Consider the following 17,886-nt stretch of genomic DNA (forward strand, 5'->3'; position numbering starts at 1 on the left):
TGCACATATTGTCCTTGGCTGGTGTCATAGTTTAATTAGGATCCATGGGCCCAGATCTGCCCATCATAATATTCTTCTTCTAGGTTTCTAGGACCCTCTGGATCCTTCTATTTCCCCATTCTTCCATCTGCACTTGGTTTTGAGCAGCGTGATGGAGTGGAAACGGACAGAGTGGCGGGCAGGCTTGCGACTTCAGGTTTAAGGAAGGGAAGAAAATCAGTGGTATAATTTAACTGCCCTTCTGATGCATATACTGTGTATGTTTAGATTTGACTGTCAGTTTGGCATAATCTAGACTCCCCTGGAAAGGGGCCTGGATGGAAAACTAAGGTGTGAGCAACCTGAGCACTAGTACAACACCTTAATTCACTCTTCTCTGCTCTTGACTGTGTTTTGATGAGACCAGCTGCTTCAAGTTCCCTGCATTTGACTTCACCTCCACTACAATAGACACTTTCTTCCTTGCATGGCTTTTGTCAGGCCATGCTGTATTTTATTACAGCAACAGGTAATGAAAGTAAGACATCATGAAACATGAAGTGATGTAAAATTGTGAAGAGAGAACATTTTTCTTCATCCTCTAGTTTTTTTTTTTTTTAGGCTCATTGGCTGGGGCTCTGCAAATCTGACTGACAGGAGACAGACTAATACGAATAAAAATAAACGAAAGCTTATTAACGTGAGTGACACACGTACACAGAGGACCATGCAGGAAGTGACTGACTCCATGGGAGGCTCTCAAGGGAGCTTGAGCAGCTTCCTTAGAAATGATAATTTTGGAGAGGAGCGACAGGACGAAGGAAAGGGACTGAGTTTCTAGAGCAGCAAATTATGGGTAGGTGAACATGTGGGGCTAGAAGGAGATGAGAGCGAGTTAATGTGGTAGGATGGCTGATTCTGAGCTATTGTGGCGGACTGAGTAAGAAGGAGCTCTGGGTTATGATGGGGAAAATAGTGGCCATGGTATGTAGAGAAGACAGATTGGGCCACAGCTCTGAAGGCCAGCTACAGAAATTTTCACCTGCCAAACTGGCAGCCATCTACTTTTCAGTCATAATAGGTAGCAAGTGATGACTACTGAAGAAAGATATATTCCTAGTGAGTGTGCAAATTAGCACAAACACATTTGGAAAGGGTGTTGCCTGAGAAGCATACATATCTGTATGCAACACAACAGTTAGCCATGAGGTTTAGAATAGAAAAGAATTTCAAAAAAGTCTGTTGTAAGCTGGACCTCCTGGTGCAGGCTTATCATCTGGTTACTCTGGAAACAGAAGCAGGATGACCAAGGATCAAGCCTTGCCTGGGTTACGGAACGGCTCAGGGCCTGCATAGGCAACTTAGTGAGACCTCTCAAAATAAAAAGAAATAGAGGGTTGGCAATATGGCTGAGTGTAAGAGTGGTTTCAAAGCATGTGCAAGGCCCTGGGTTCAGTCCCTAGTATGGTGTGTGTGCATGTGCATACACACACACACACACACACACACACACACACACACACACACATACACACACACACACGGGCATTATCATCATTTCTATTAAGCATTTTGAGTGGTGTATTGTCATAGTGAAATATGTGCAGTGTTGATACTATATGTTAAGAAAACTAGCATGCAGCATGGAAAACCAAACTAAGCCAGTTGTCTTCTGGATCCCCTGTGCATTAAACTCAGGGCTTCAAAGATGCTGGGCAAACATTCTACCAACTGACTATCAGTTCCAGCCTGAATTTTTTTTTCTTGTTAAAAATATATTCACATAGGACAAAAATTAGAGTAGGGAAAAAAATCTATGAACAGTAATTATCTGTGAGTAGAACGGCTTCTGATTTCTATTCTGTTCTTTTTGCTTGCCCATTATTTTCTGAAATCCCTTTCAGCAAACATGTTTGCTTTTGTGAGAAGGAAAAACAAATTTTAAATTGCCAACCATGACAATTACCCACTTGTTTAATAGGCTCAAACTTTACTGAGCCGGAAGATTGATTAAATTATTTTCATTTATAGAAGAAAGTTAATTGTGTTTATTCTGAAATGTGATATCATGGTATAGTTGTGGAATCCCCAAATGATCATGTGATTTAGAAAGCAAACAGGCATTTCTACACGGAGGCAAGAGGAATTTCTTGGGCCCCAGGACTCGAGCTCTGAGCTCTGTAAAGATTCAAAGGCAGAGGTCATTTTTAAAAGGAAATCATGCTGCCCAGAGCAAGGGACACTCACTTCAGAGACCCTCTGTTTCCCATGTAGACGGCTGCCAGAGGCTTTTCTTTTGATACAGTGTCAGTTAAAGAGGCTATAGGGAGGCAGAGAACAGCAGTGCTTCTTCCCTGGGTCAGGACCTTTCTCCCTTCCCATCAGAGGACTGGCACCCTTATAGTGTTCTATTCTAAGAAAGTAAGGGATGCTGAACCTCAAACCATCATACGGACACAAGGCTGCTCTGAAGCCAGGAACTGCAAGAGATGCACAGTGTTACCAAAGGCTGTGTTTAGAGCCAGTGAGAAGCTCCTGAGGACCGATGGTACTGGAAGTATTTGCTCTGAACTCACCTGGCAGTACATTAGTAACCATGAAACACACATACATAAGTAGTCTGATTACAGTGCGCTCCCTCCATAGGGCCTGTGAGCATGTGTGCCTGTGTTTGCATGCATGTCTATATGGAATTAAATGCTGTAAACTGGTAGATAACAGGGGGCAACTAATGATGGTAGGTGGCTGTGCCCACTGTCTGCTGGCATCCCTGGTTAAGAAAGCATGGGGAAAACTACTTCATTTAGTACATAATATTTGTTTACTAAAATATACAAAAGCAGGAGAATGAGTGAACCATTGTAAAAATATTGGGCTAGGACTGAGGTTGAGTGGCTGACTCCATATAGCTGAGCATCAAGGAAATAAAGAGCCCCACTACCAATTATTAATACAAATGATTTGCCCAGCTCTTGATAACACTCAGAAAATGAACGTGACTTTTTCTTTAAAGTTCCTTGCTCATTTCATTACATATCATAAATTGAGAAGAAACTTGAAAGTGTTGCTAAAATTTTGCTTTTGGGGTGATGATCTCATGTACTTTGGAGATCAAACATTTCTCAGAGTTTTGTAGAAGCTAATCATCATACAAGAGTGGGCACTACGGGCCGGGCGTGGTGGCGCACTCCTTTAATCCCAGCACTTGGGAGGCAGAGGCAGGCGGATCGCTGTGAGTTCAAGGCCAGCCTGGTCTACAAAGTGAGTCCAGGACAGCCAAGGCTACACAGAGAGACTCTGTCTCGAAAAATTAAAAAAAAAAAAAAAAGAGTGGGCACTACTCGGGCTCTGGGTAAAAGAAGGCACAGAACTTCAGCTGGGATTGAGCAAGCGACCAAACGGGATGTCAAGGTGCTTTCAGTTAGATTTTATTGTCCTCTGTGTGTTGTTCCAATTCTCTGCCCCAAAACTCATTGAATTCTAGGTGGATATTTTGGACTATCTCATTAAGAGCTTTTGCGTTAGGAAATGAAGTGAAAAAGACCATAAGATGCTAAATTGTGTTGAGTTTTCTTATTCATAGACATACTAAAAGAAGAATGGAGACCATGCCTTTCCAGTTTTACATATTTCATGCCCTGCATACAAATCTCCCTGGAGGTTCTCAGCAGAAGAACAGCTATGCCCAGATGTAGGCAATGAGTGTGTACACACTAGAACCCACACAAAGTGGCAGGAAAGTTGATCTTTAACTAGTCATGGCTGGGACATAATTTTGTGAGCTTTATTTGAAATAGTCCACGTTGGACAGCGGGGAAACACAGCAATGATAAACCTCTTCTATGGTTCCCAAGAAATCAGCAACTTTGTTGAGTTGACCTTATCAGAAACAAAAAATTGTGACGTTAAATTTTTTCCTTCCTCTGTGTGTGTGTGTGTGTGTGTGTGTGTGTGTGTAGTTTAATGTCTCTAGAGGCCAGGATGAAAAGAATGCACCTTCCACGTTGACTGACTTGGCTGTCCCGACCCCACCTGAGGCCACCAGTTCACTTCAGTCATTGTTCAGCAGCCCTGAGGGCACGGGGACAAGAACTCCAAATTCCACTTTGATTTTACAGTCAGAAAAATCTCTGTACAAAGGTAAGACACGTCCTTCACCCAGCTGCTGTATCTGCTGTAGCTACAGCAGCTGGCAAGAAGAGTGGTCTCTCGAGTCTCCTCAACAAGAAGTGTTATAACTTAGTAGGGAAGGCATTAGCGAGCTCTAGCTGGGCCAGGAACTTGAGAGGCTGCTGCCTGGGAAGTAAATGTGGTTATGGAAATATTACAGCATAGGTTTTAACCTGAATGTCTTAGAGGTGATTGTGTTCCCTGTTTGCTATGCTGTGTTCTTCACAAATGTAGATACTGGGTTTTTGACCCCTTGGTTGTATAATTCTGATTCTCAGCCAGCATCATGTTTTCTATGTGTTAATCCATCACTGTTGTATGCTTTGCAATGTACACAAACGTGACAACATCCAAGTCCAACAGATGCTTGGATGGACTTGAAAACAGATTGCACTGTTGCCAGCTGTTTAGTTATTGTAGCAGTTGTGGAAATCTGTTCTTCTCCGTTAGGTCTAAGGAAACTTCATGGCAGAAGTAGATTTAGAAATCAGTTTTGGAAAATATATTGAGACAGGCTCCAAACCTGAGGAAACAATTAAGGGCGCTGGAGTGAAGGGGCTTTGTTGTAGAGTTGCATGAAGCTTATGGCACATGAACCATCTCTCAGAGAACAAGCCTCAGGCAGCTGGTTTCTGTTTGTCTGTCTTTTCCTACCTTGGGGTAATTTCTTCAAGCAGAAAATAAGGATCCATGTACTTGGCACGGTTGATCAATGAAAAGGATCTAATAAATTAGAGACGTCAATTAAATTGCACAACATGGCCTTACTGTTTTGGCTTTCCTAAAGGGGGTGCACTCCTGAAGTTCTTTGTAACTAGCATTAAAAAGATCATGCTCTGTCTTCTTGGGCCCTTACAACAGTTGTCCCTTAAAAAGAGAACTGTAATATCAAGACTGCCCTTTGATACTCGTGTGTTATCTAATGTAAACGATAAAAGTCCTGTGCTACTCACAGCACTACATCTTTGTAATACCAGTCCTCAGGAAGTGAAGGGTGGATCATCACAAGTTCAAGGCTAGCCTGGGCTACCTAGTGATTTAATGGGATTTAAAGAATCCCATATCCTCCTGTCAGCTAATACCCCCAAGGTATTAATTAATGACTTCTCACTTAGGCCTTCTTGGAAATGTGCAGTTTAGTGGGGTGTGGCACCCGCACCACCACGGTACTGAGTCTAGGGCAAGGGACTGCGGATTTAGCTCATACACACACACACACACACACACACACACACACACACACACACACTAACACAGCGGGTCCTTCGTGCTAAGAGAGCAGCAGCTGCAGCAGCCGCGGCAGCGGTTTATTATTCTCATTCCCCTCCAGAGTTCCAAAGAGCCTTCTTACAGGCAGCAAAACAGGAATCCTCCCAGGTGAAATCCCTCAAGAGGTGATTGCACACAGGAGGAAAAGTCTCGAGGAAGGGAGGGGCGCGTTCTCAGAGCAGTAAACATGACTAGCTAACCAAGATAAACACAGACATGGAAGCTGCTAGAAACAGGACATGAAACAACAAGACAGGCAGGCAGCCCAGTCGGGCCTGGTTCCTACAGTGGGGTTTCATAAAAATGAAAGACTTGATTTCAAGGGAATGGATAACCACTGGTACAGTTCCAGCTGAAAGGTAGATCTTTTGGGGTAATCGAGAACCTTCTTTGAATAATTTAGAACCATGTTTTTCTCAATTGGTCTGTTAGTATGCATTAAGAATAAAAAGTTTGTGTTACTTCACAAAGCTTTTGGGGTTTTTCCCCTGATGTTTTCAGTGAGAGCAGAACTTCTAGTAACCGCCATCATCTTTTTCCTTAGATCCAAGATGTGAGGAAGCCCTGAACCCTGGCAACTGTGGCGACTACGTGGTTCGATGGTATTATGACAAGCACGTCAACTCTTGTGCTCGCTTTTGGTTCAGTGGCTGCAACGGCTCAGGAAACAGATTCCACAGTGAAAAGGAATGTCAAGAGACCTGCATTAAACGATGATGAACAAGCGCATTAACCTGCTCCAATCAGAGGTTTAGAAAGAGCCCAGTTGAAGTATTGAACTACATCTGAGCACACACTAAGTGGGGATGGTTCATAAATGCCATAGAGTTCTCACAGCCAAGGGATAGAGTAGACCCAGGGGAGAAAGCTAAAGCTTCCACGATTTCAGCAGCTCATCAGCTGCTGCCGCCCAGCTGAAGGATGCGAGCATCAGGGATTGGACTCACCTGCGTAACTTTATAACACAGGCTTCATCTGCTTCCCAACCTGGGGTATGGTCCTGACTCCTGTCCGTCCTGGTACACACATGGCGACAGATCAAATGCCACCCTGCCTGTGACCCCACTCTTACAGCACCATCGCGGCCATGTGAGTGGAGAAAGGCTCGTTAGGGGAAAGGTTTGGGTTTGAACACTGGATGTGGTGAGAATGCCTAAGTGTGAGTGCTGGGACAGTGGCGGGGGGATGGTGAGGGCCGTTAGCAATTTAGCCCAAAGTGGTGATAGTTGAGAGAAATACATCTGAATAAATTCACTAATTCTAGGACAAACGGACACTTCCCATTCCTCCTCTGTATTGAAGCCTTCATGGTATCCTTAAACTATGTATTAAAATAAAATGGGTTCTACCCTTTCCCTTTAAAAATACATAAATGAGACTCAATTTTATGGTGTGGTAGTGAGGAGCATTCCAGTTCTGAGCTGACGTAGTATCTCACTACTCCATCTACAACACGATTTCTCTTTCTCAGCTCTCACTGTCTTGCAAGTTGGGCACCAAAAAGCTTCAGATGAAGGAAATGAAAGACTAGCCATTCCAGAAAAATAAAATAGCATTACAGGGGTTTCCATGGCATAATTAAAATTTAGACAGGAAGAGACAAGCCATACACATCAGAGAAAAGTGTTGCAAAGTGTTGACTCTGTGCAAGTCACCGTGTGCCCTTCCCCCACGACCAGAGATATCCTGCTCCAGTCTTTGTGTGGCTATTGGCTTTTCTACATAATTTTACATGTAAAACTGCACATATCTCTATGGATTCCTTAATAAAATGTGGTTAGTCTTGCATAGCTTAAAGCTTTGTAAGAATGATGCTGTCTGTGTTCTAGCCTTCTACAACTTAATATTTTTATTTAGCTTTATGATCAATCCATGTTTTACCATATATAAATATATTCCCAAATAACTTATTACTCAGATTTTGGGTTCTTGGGAGGCTTTTACTAAAATATGTACTTCTTTGTGGTTTGGTGCACACTGTTGTTCATTTGTATGCCATAATTGTGTAACGTGAGTGAGAATATACAGCAATATACTTAATCATTGCTCTGTCTGTGATCAATTTTATTTTTTCACTATTCTGCCAGCATTACTGAGGGTGTTTTCACGTTTGTCTCTGGATACATACACTCCACTTTCCCACCAGTTGTGTGTTGGAGCTACTGTTCTCTGATGCTTGCCAAACGTGCTGTCCTTTGAAGCTTTCTGTTACCAGATTTCCCCCTTCCCTTAGATGACTATAATGTGGTATCTTGTTTTAATATGGTGTTCTCAGGGGATACCTTAGCCAGCTTCATTACCATCTGTGCTCCTGCTTCTGTGAGTTATAACCACAAATTTTTTTATTAGACTGCACTCTTTTCCTTATTGAGTTCTTGGAATCCTTATGTAGTCTGAGTTCTAGTTTGCTTGGTGTTTGTCTTGCCAGCATGTTTGTCACCTGTGCTTCTTTTCCCTTTTCGTTCTTCATTTCTTCCTTTGTTTCTTTGTTTCTTTCTTTCATTTCTGCTTTAATTTTTAATTCAGTGAAGTTTACCCACCTTCATTCATGCTGGTCCGATCCTTAGCCATCCTTCCTGGGAGAGGGCCTTCTCAGGACCAGAAGTCATTAAGTGCTGGCTCCACCTCTCTTACCTTCCCACCTTTTTGCCCTGTGATGGATTCCTCACCCTCCTATAGTTCTTGGGTGATTTCAGAGAAGCTTGTCCTTCATCTTCTTTAGTTTGACCTTGAATAAAGGTATAAGCTTGGACATGAGGGTAATGGCTCTGTCACGTTTTTTCTTTTATTATGGTTAAGGGCTGCAAACATTTTCTGATTTTCTAAAAGTGTCGCAGTGCATTAAAACATCTGTACTAGTCATCATGTGTTGTAGGAAAACCTGAAGGATTTCAGAATGTCTCCACTGCAATTTTGAGAGGAACAAAAGTATTTATATTCCCCTCTCCAGCTTTTCATAACTTTGCTCTCACAGAGAACTGAAATGCAAACATGTTGCCTTGTTGATTTGGGTGTTTCTTCCTTTGTCTGAGCATTCTTTATCTCCTTCCTCAGACTCCAAGGACGCTGAAAACCACCCCTTTGTGTCGTCGTCTTCTTCTTCTTTTTTTTTTCCTGATTCTCTTTTTTTTCTATAAGATAATTTATTTATTTATTATTCCCTTAACATCTTGATCATTGGCCCTCCTTCCTCTCCTCCTGATCCGCCCTCCCCTTCCCCTCTCCTCTACTCCTCAGAGAAGCCCCGCCCCCACCAACCCACACCAGCATCAAGGATCATTAGGACTGAACATATCGTCTTCCCCTGTGGCCTGTCGAGGCAGCCTCACCAGAGGAAAGTGATCGAAAACCAGACACCCGAGTCCATGTCAGAGACAACCTCCTCTCCCCTTTCTAGGGGACCCACATGAAGGCCAAGCTACCCATCCGCTACATATGTCTAAGGGGACTAGGTTGAGTTCATGTATAGTCCTTGATTAATACATCAGGTTCGAGAAGCCCCCCTGGGGCCTGGTTAGTTGGCTCTGTTAGTCTTCTTGGGTGCTGGCTTAGTCTCATCACTCATGTCCAACCCTAAAGACCCAACACCTACTTTCTGTCTTCTTCGTTTTGCAGAGTGACCACAAGCTCAGCTGCTTTGCACATTATGGGACACATCTGCTTCTTGCTACAATTAAAAAAAAAACTGCTCACAGCTTTAGTGGCTTAAATGACAAGACTGCACTAATGTATGGTCACATGGGTTGGAAATGTCATGAACTGAAACCAGTGTGCCTGGTGTCCAGGCTGTTTCTTCTGAGGGCTCAAGGAAGAATACTTTTCTCTTTTCCAATATGGAAATGTCATTCCTTAGATAGGGTCTCTTTAAATCTGTGTGTCTTTGTCTGTCTGTTCCCTCCCCCACCATATGTGTGTATGTGTGTGTGTGTGTGTATCCCTCTGTCACTGTCTGTCTCTGTCTCTGTCTCTCTCTCTGTATGTGTCTTTCTGCCTTTGTCTGTTTTTCTCTGTCCCTTTGTCTCTGTTTGTGTCTCTGTTTACTAAGACAAGATCATACTATGTAGCCTTAACTTTATGATTTCCCTGTCTCCCTCTTGGGTGTTAGGAGTGAAGGCATGCATATGAAATTTCATTAATCTACTTTAGTTTTGTTTTAATTTTTATTTTTACTTTGTGGGTTTGTTTTCTTCCAACTAAGATAGGGACTTACTATGTAGTCCACAGTGGCCTAAAACTCATTACAATCCCCCTGCCTCTGACTTTCCAGGGCTGGGATTGCAGTTGTGCACCACCACATGCAGCTTCTTCCTCTGGTCTCAAACTCAGCTCTCACACTGCCATCTTTCTGGATATTTGAAATAATAATAATAATAATAATAATAATAATAATAATAATAATAATAACAATACATATACATATAATAAATAGAAATTATAAAGTATAAACAAAATATTATTATTATTAATTATTATTATTAGTTTTTTGAAACAAGATTTCTCTGAGTACTCTTAGCTATCCTAGACCAGGCTGGCCTCTAACTCACAGAGATCCACCTGCTCCTGCCCTCTGCCTCTGCTTCTGCCTCTGCCTCTCGAGTGCTAGGAGTAAAGGTATGTGCCACCACACCTGGTTTAGGAGTTGTTTTTTAAGGCTTGTGATCAGATAGTATCCATTTGAGTAATACAAGGTCATCCTCTCACCATAAGGTCCTCCACCTGGGACCCAATCCTCTTGCCATGTGAAATGACATACACACATTCTCAGGATAAAGGCCACCTCCATTCTCTACTGTCTGAACTGCTCAGGGCAGCAGCAGCATGCTTCACTCAGCCTCCCAGGACCTTTAGATCCTTACAAGCTGCAAGAGCTCAGTAAACTGAAAAGCAAATTAAATTCATTTTTACAAAAGTCATTTTTAGAAATAATGACCTGCAAGAGAGGAATAGAAAGAGATCATAAAAATGTCACGTGGGTTTTGACAGAGAATGTACCAGTGAGTGAAAACTACCCATTTTGGGTCCATTTTGACAAGAAAAACCTCCCACTCCACCGTTAGCAACTAAAGGAAAAGTCACAGCACTTGGTGTCTGGCTTTTAGATTAAAAAATAAATGAACGATTTGATAATTGATGCTCGAAAAAGAGTGATGGTTCCTATTTTCATTTCCCACACTTGATAAGCGCTCTTCTCATCAGGTAACCCATCTTTCCCCACCATCTCCACCATGCTGGTTGTTTAGAGGAAACCGCAGCCTCACTAACTGCACACCACACTCCTCCAGTATTTGAACTGCAGGTTAAGTTTATAAGACGACATTTAGGTTTCCCGACTTTATTCTGTATCTTGAACACAGCAATGAGTAATTTGGGAGAATAAAGGAGAAACATTTGAAACTGTAACAGATCTTTTTTTTTCCCCGTGTATCTGAAGAACCCAGAGATCCTATAAATAAAAAAGAATTTTAAAAGAAATCTAGGAAATGCTAAAAAAAAAAAAATAGTAATTCAAATATGATGCCCAGCAAACATTGCATAGACACTGAAACAAATCTCAGAAGGACTGGACTACAGAGACTTGGTAAGGAAATGGAGGGATAACGTGTGATTTTTGCCAAGGACCCTTGCTGAGGACCACCGCGGGGATGCTTTTTGAACGAGGGTCCAGTTGCCTAGAATGTTAGACGTTTAACTAACTGTGACCTTTCCCTTACAGATCTATAATCCAGTATGTTCAGTAATAGCAATGTAAAGATTTTCTCCCCTTCCATATGGTATTTTTAAATGAAATGTCACTAAAATAAGTTACCCAGAATAGCCCAGAAACGTGTGTGACTGTTAAAACTAGAACAGCCCCAACTCTGACTTCACACATAAACTCTTATCATTCCATCTTTCAATTTTTAAAAATTCAGACTAATTTGCATTTTAAAAGCACTCATTATTTCTTATCATTTAACACAAATTTGTCATCCTAGGAGAAAAACCTTAAATTAATTCATTTAAAATTACCCTGGGCTCAAAAAAACTAGAAATATTTAAGCCCTCTTTAAATTGGGTTCATAAATGAGGGCTCTTAGATTCACTGTGCTTCTCAGCCTTCCTAACACTGTGACCTTTAATACGGTCTTAGGAAAGTTGAGCAGCACTGTTAGACAGAGCACTGTAAAGAACTGATGGGCTCTTGATAGGATGCCATTTTCTTCTGATGCAGCCCGTTCCTCAGGTTCCATTGCTATAACTGGACCTGCTGCCTCCCTGGAGTTGGCTGTTACATCACCATCCTTATGAACGTGCTATTAGTTTAGGACAGGCAAGCTATCTTCTTTCATTCTGGCTGCATCAGACACTTCTCTCATTTCCAAGGGTCTTCCTGGGTCTCTTCGGTAACTCTGCGCATGCCCTCAGCTTCTGAAGGTATAGTCTGGATGGCTAATATGAGACAGGAACACTATATATATATATTGTTCTAAATATATGTTCCCATGAACCCCAAAATGGCTGCTGCATTGGAAAAAGATCGGAGAATTCCCTTCCATCACGGAAGCAAAAGCAGAAATTACACAATAAGAAAGGAGTATTTTGTTGTTTGTTTGTCTTTTAGTGTTGGGTATCAAACTCCGGGCTTGCTCGTGGGTGGCAATCAGAAGCACAGACCTATTAAAGGAACCCTTAAGTATCAAGTAGGAGTTGTGGGTTGCAAAACCTATCACACTAGAGGTTTCCATTTTATTTTCATCATCCTTCAACTGTGTCCTTACGCACCACAGTCATAGTTTCCTGATATTCTTTTTAAATACTGACGGAACTCTCCATTCATCCCTCCTTGGCATATTATTAGTTGAGATATGTTAAATTTATCATTTGGCCATTTTCTTCTCTTGCATATTAATGAGGAGTGCTATGGTTTGCCAGTGTCTGCCACTTGGCATTTTTCTCCAAGTGATTCTATTATGACTAAATCACTGCTTAGATTTGTCTTCAGCTATTAAAAAAAAAAAAAAGCTGCAACAAAAAAAGCCAGAACAAACACGTCTGTACTGGGAAAGAAACCCAACTCTCCTTTATGTACTTGTTCCATCTCATCTTCTAAGAAACAAATATTTGGCATTAGTATAGACTTTCTCTGATGTTTATTACTGCTTTAATATCATAAAAGTTGAAAGATGCAATAAAATCTATTTCAATGGTACCTCTCCCAGTGTTGAGGCCTTGTTCTTGTTTTTCCATGATAAAACTTAAGACAAAACCTATCACACGTGCTTTGTGCCCTCGACAATGGCAAACAAGCAATCCCTCAGTAGTCCATCCCTCTGTACATGGCTAGTGTCCTTGAGAAACATCCAGATGTTCTCTGTCCCACACCTCACTGCTCAAGGGATCTGGTCTAGCTTAGCTCTTCCTCTCGACCCTGGGTCTACCATTGCTCCTGACTTCACATTTGGCCTCCTCACTTCCAAGCTTAACATCTACTTGGGATCTGTAGTTACTAAGCCCTGTGAAGGCACAGTGATTTGATTCTAGTCATTTTCCTTTGCAAAGTATTTTATTGACTTTCTATGTTCTTCAAAACATAGGGTGAACATTTTAGCATAGTACTTAGGGTCCTTCGAGCCCTTGCCACTGTTTATATGTTCAGTTCATCTCCCCTGCATCCTTGCACATACCTTCCAGGTTTGTTCTGCTCAACTCTTGCTAAGCGTATCATTTGGTTCTCCTTCGGTATCGTCTACTCTTCCTTTCTTTCCTTCTTCCTGCCTTTTCCTTCCCAGTATATGCCCTATCTCCTCTTTCACATCATGGAATCTATTTCTTATCCATAGCTCAAGATCTACCTTGCTGTTTTTAAGTGCCTCAGAGCGATTTCTTTTCTTTTATCACTTCCTTTTGCTGGACACCCAAATATGCTCCAATATTTGCAATGATTACCAAAACTTTATCAAGTATCAATGGCCTTTTGCCAGGTCTACCTGTATATAGTCATAAAGAGAAATTATAAAAACAATGACATGTGATTTTGATAGACATGTCACTTGTCTTTGTCAAAGTGTACCGACTTACTTTTCTGCTTTCCCCCCAGTTTAACTTTTGCACATATGGTGGGTGAACACGTAATTTTCTTTAGTTGTAATCTGTATTACTCCTGTTTTTCATTTCTAATATTACAGAATATTTGATATATACAACAGGATATCTGTTATGTAGAAGCAGGTTTATAATAAGCTAATATTATAAAATGTGTATACCTGCCACCTAGCTTCAGAAAAGCCATCATTAATATTTGTTGGAGCTTCCACTAAACCAGCTTGAGAATAAATGGCCATTGTATTTGAGATGCCCAAGTATATACATCACCAGGGTCAGCAAGATGTTATGTGGGTCCTGAAAATACGTGCCTTAGGATGCTCCAGGTGGCTCTCCAGAGATCACACTAATGTTACAAGTGAAACACCAGCTGCAACCTTGGGTTCATAGAGTGATGGGCTGGGGGAGAAATGACAGCACAGGGAAGTATCAGGGAGGCTGCAGCATTACCTTGCCTGCTAAGAGCAGTTTTGGAAATGCAATAATGAGCCATGAGGAGAAGTCAGGGATTTTGCTATTGTTTTTAAGAATAGACGTAGATGAGGAAAGCACTGGGATACTTAGAAATTTTCATCTATTAATTCATCTGGCTAAGAAATAACTCTCTTAGTGACAAAGAGACTAGTGCCCTCAGAAGGTGACCACATATTTTCAATTGCGGCTTATATGCCAGAGGCAAGAGGAACAGTTACTTCCTTACACTAGCCAGTGTGTTTAAAGACCTACTGACATTTTTTAATTCATTTTGTTTGCTAGTGTGGATATTATGACTCATTTGAATCAAAGTCCATCAGTGTGTGGAAAAAGCACCTGGATATAAAAATGTAGATGAAGAGGCAGGTTCCATATCTCCTAAAATATTTGCAAGCGGCTTACCTGGTTTATCTGATAAAAACAAAATTTCAGTATATTAAGACTATAAAGTATTTACACGTTGTCTTGTAGTGATGTTAATATTCCCACGATCATAGGCTCTGACAGGCACTTTTTTGCTAGAAAGAAGTAGAACATTTTTACCATGGTGTATTTCTTATCTGCCTTTCTCTTGTGTCTGTTACTTTCAAATTCAAGGCTATCTCTCTCACACATTCCCAGATGGGAATACTGCCTTCTCCTCAAGTCACTTTTATTTTTCTGGAAAGCTTAAATGAACATCCAGGATAGATGGAATTTCCATTGATATATTGCGAGGAAAGCTTCTCAAATCAATTTCTACAGAGAAGCGGATGCTGTCACTCGATTTCCTGAACTGTCACTAACTACAAAAGAGACTTGGATGTGTCAAAGCCTGAAGACCTTCTGCACATCTTTCTGAACATTTCCTTGAATTTGTGCTTCCACTGTCGGAATCCTTGTTCTCCTTCCAATGCGAACAACGCTATGTGGCTGCCTAAGAGGCCTCTTCTTGACTCTACATTCTCAACATTTTAGAAAGAATACCTGTTCTTTTGGAGGATCTCTTTAATTAATTATAGGCTCTTATTTATTAGCTAAAGATATTTGAAATTAGACACTCCTGTATCTTGCAATTCAGAATACAGGGCTACTTTATTTGATAACTATATATGATGAAAACTATTTCCTTGGAGACACCAGACTAAATTTTCTAAAACATCTTTTGAATATTAATAAGCTTCTTAAAATAAGCTAAAGATGGGAAGGATTATAAGGCTGAAATGTGAGGGAAAGGGAGAAACCAGTATGATCAGCACCGTGTGATCACAGCAGTGTGATCAGGCCTCCTGCTGCTTCCAAACACTTGACTCCACAGTGTCCCCTGTTCCAGTTTTGTAGCCTCTGAAGATGAAAACAAAGCTTGAAGCAGAGAACCCAGTGGGGCAAGGAGTTGAAGCAGAGTTTCTCTCTCATGGGAATGAGGGCAGCAAGAGAACATGAGGGAGTTTCTAGTGCTATGAAAAGAGTTTATACTTGAAAAACAGGAAAATCCCAAACCGGTGGGGTGGGGTGGGGTTGGGGGAAAAGAACTTCCAGACCCAAGACACTAGTGAGCTTCACACACAATACAATAAGTACACAATAAATCAAAGCAAAGAAACCAACACGTGGCCACCACACTATAGTCAAACAGATGATAGTCAGAAAAGAAGGAAAAGTGTAGAAAATGACTAAAGAAAACTGGTGGCACAAATTCAGGGACGGCTATGTGATTAACATTTGACTTCTCATCAAAGACACGAAGGCCAGAAGACAGTGCCTCGTTTTCAAAGATGCTAAAGGAGTTTTGAGACATCTGTGCTAGATAGAGCTCAGCTGGGGGAGTGTTTGGGTCTGATCTCCCACACCTGATAAATTAGAGATGGTGGCAGAATCCTGGAATCCCCAACAGGGTAAAGCCAGAGGATCGAGGTTGTGTTTGGCTAAACAGTGAGGGTGATGCCTGGGCTGTTGGAGGCGGCTCAGTGGGTGAAGTGATTTGGCACCAAACTTGATGTCTTGAGTCAAATTCCAGAGACTCCCTTCCCCCGTGAAAGGGAAAAACCAGTTCCTTGGGAGTTGTCCTCTGACCTCCGCACACATGTCATGATGTGTTCACACACAATATATAATAAATAAATAAATATGATTTGAAAAGGAAAACATCTGTCAGCATAGAATGCTGTGAAACTGCTATCTAAAATGAGTATTGAGGGCTGGAGAGATGGCTCAGAAGTTAAGAGCACTTAACTGCTCCTCCAGAGATCCTGAGTTCAATTTCCAGCAGCCATATGGTGGCTCACTACCATCTATAATGAGATCTGATGCCCTCTTCTGGCCTGCAGGTGCACATGCAGGCAGAGCACTGTATACATAATAATAATAATAATAATAATAATAATAATAATAATAATAATAATAATAATAATAAAAATATGTTAAAAATAAAATGAGTATTAAGACATAGAAAACTGAAAACTAGAAATAGTTTCTTCATGGTATATGTTATATAAGAAGTGGCAAAGGAAATTCTTTACCTGGTAGGAAATCATGAGGGATTGTAGTTTGAATTATAAGGAGAAATAGAGACATTAGAAATGATTTATGTTCATGAGCAGGTGTCCAGTACTTTATGCCTTCTTGTTTTTATTTTCAGTTTTCACTTTTACCCAAGAAAGTGTTACCTTTTTTTCAATACAAAAATGTCATATGACTTTTTTTTTTTTCCTTTGAGACAGGGTTTCTCTGTGTAACCTTAGCTGTCCTGGACTTGCTTTGTAGATGGCCTCAAACTCAACAGTGATCCACCTGCCTCTGTCTCCTGAATGCAGGGATTAAAGGCGTGTGCCACCACCACCGTCTGTCATATGATTTTTAATATGGAATATTATATATATACAACAAATATATATTCTATTGCTATTCTTAATGAATTTAAAAATACATGATGGCTTAATATTTATTTCTATGTAATTTTTACTATGCAATTATAAAATATATGACAAATAATATAAAGAAGGGCAAAGATGAATGGAAGGGGGTAATTTATTATATTGTTGCAAAGTTTATATATATATTACTTAAATGTAATACACTTATTTATGCTTGAACATACTGTCATATATATATATACATATATATATACACACACACATATACAAAAATCTATTTGTACTACTTTTAAATTACATGCATATGTTTGTGTCTATATGGGGAAATATGCCCATGTGTGCAAGTGCCCACAAAATTCAGAAAAGGATGTCAGAGCCTATGGGGCTGGGATTAAAGGAGGTTGTAAGATGTTGGACATGGATGCTGGGAACTGAACTCACTTGGGTTCTTTGCAAGAGCTGTAGGTGCTCTTAAACACAGTTCCCCCTCCGGTCCAACATTTATGTATTTTATTTGAAGTAACTCAATATTGATAATAAGTAGGTTGAAATACTCATAAAACTATCCAATAAAATATGCAAGTATAGAATAAAATTTAGTAGGAGATTTCTATGAATTTCTTAAAAGTATTTGAATAACATAAAAATAAGGCAAGAAAAGAAAAAAGTATAACAAAACCCTCAATGAATCAGATGGGGAAAGAGTACCGAAATGACAGTCATATACCCAAACACATAAATAATTATACTAACTACAAATAGTATAATCACATAGCAGAAAATCTCAGACTAGGCCTCAAAAGAAGCAAGACAGATTATGTGGAAAAAATTAGTTTGAATGCAGAGAAATAGATTAAGAACAGAAAAGACAAGGAGAGTTATAATAGTGTGCATCACGCTTTGTCAAAACTCCTAAGACCTATTTACTTCATACAAATACATTTAGTTGTATGTAAATATATTCAGTGCTTTGCTGTCAAAATAGCACGAGATGAGCTGAAGTTTTAAAGAAGGAATAAAGGTCATATGATAATGACAACTTTTTAAAGCCAATAAGAAT

The 17,886-nt window shown here is 40.5% G+C and overlaps 1 protein-coding gene across 1 annotated transcript in view; it reads left to right on the top strand.

Annotated features, from left to right (window-relative positions):
• COL28A1 (collagen type XXVIII alpha 1 chain) overlaps positions 1–7,480 on the top strand; it is a 156,968-nt gene extending 149,488 nt beyond the window's left edge. Inside the window, exons 34-35 of the mRNA XM_084786801.1 lie at positions 3,939–4,119; positions 5,963–7,480. Coding sequence (XP_084642927.1) covers positions 3,939–4,119; positions 5,963–6,135 — 354 coding nt within the window. The 3' untranslated portion in view covers positions 6,136–7,480. The remainder of the gene's footprint in view (positions 1–3,938; positions 4,120–5,962) is intronic.
• The last annotated feature ends 10,406 nt before the right edge of the window (positions 7,481–17,886 follow it).

This window comes from Acomys minous (assembly GCF_964271855.1).
Source record: "Acomys minous genome assembly, chromosome: 6".
Classification (NCBI taxonomy): domain Eukaryota; kingdom Metazoa; phylum Chordata; class Mammalia; order Rodentia; family Muridae; genus Acomys; species Acomys minous.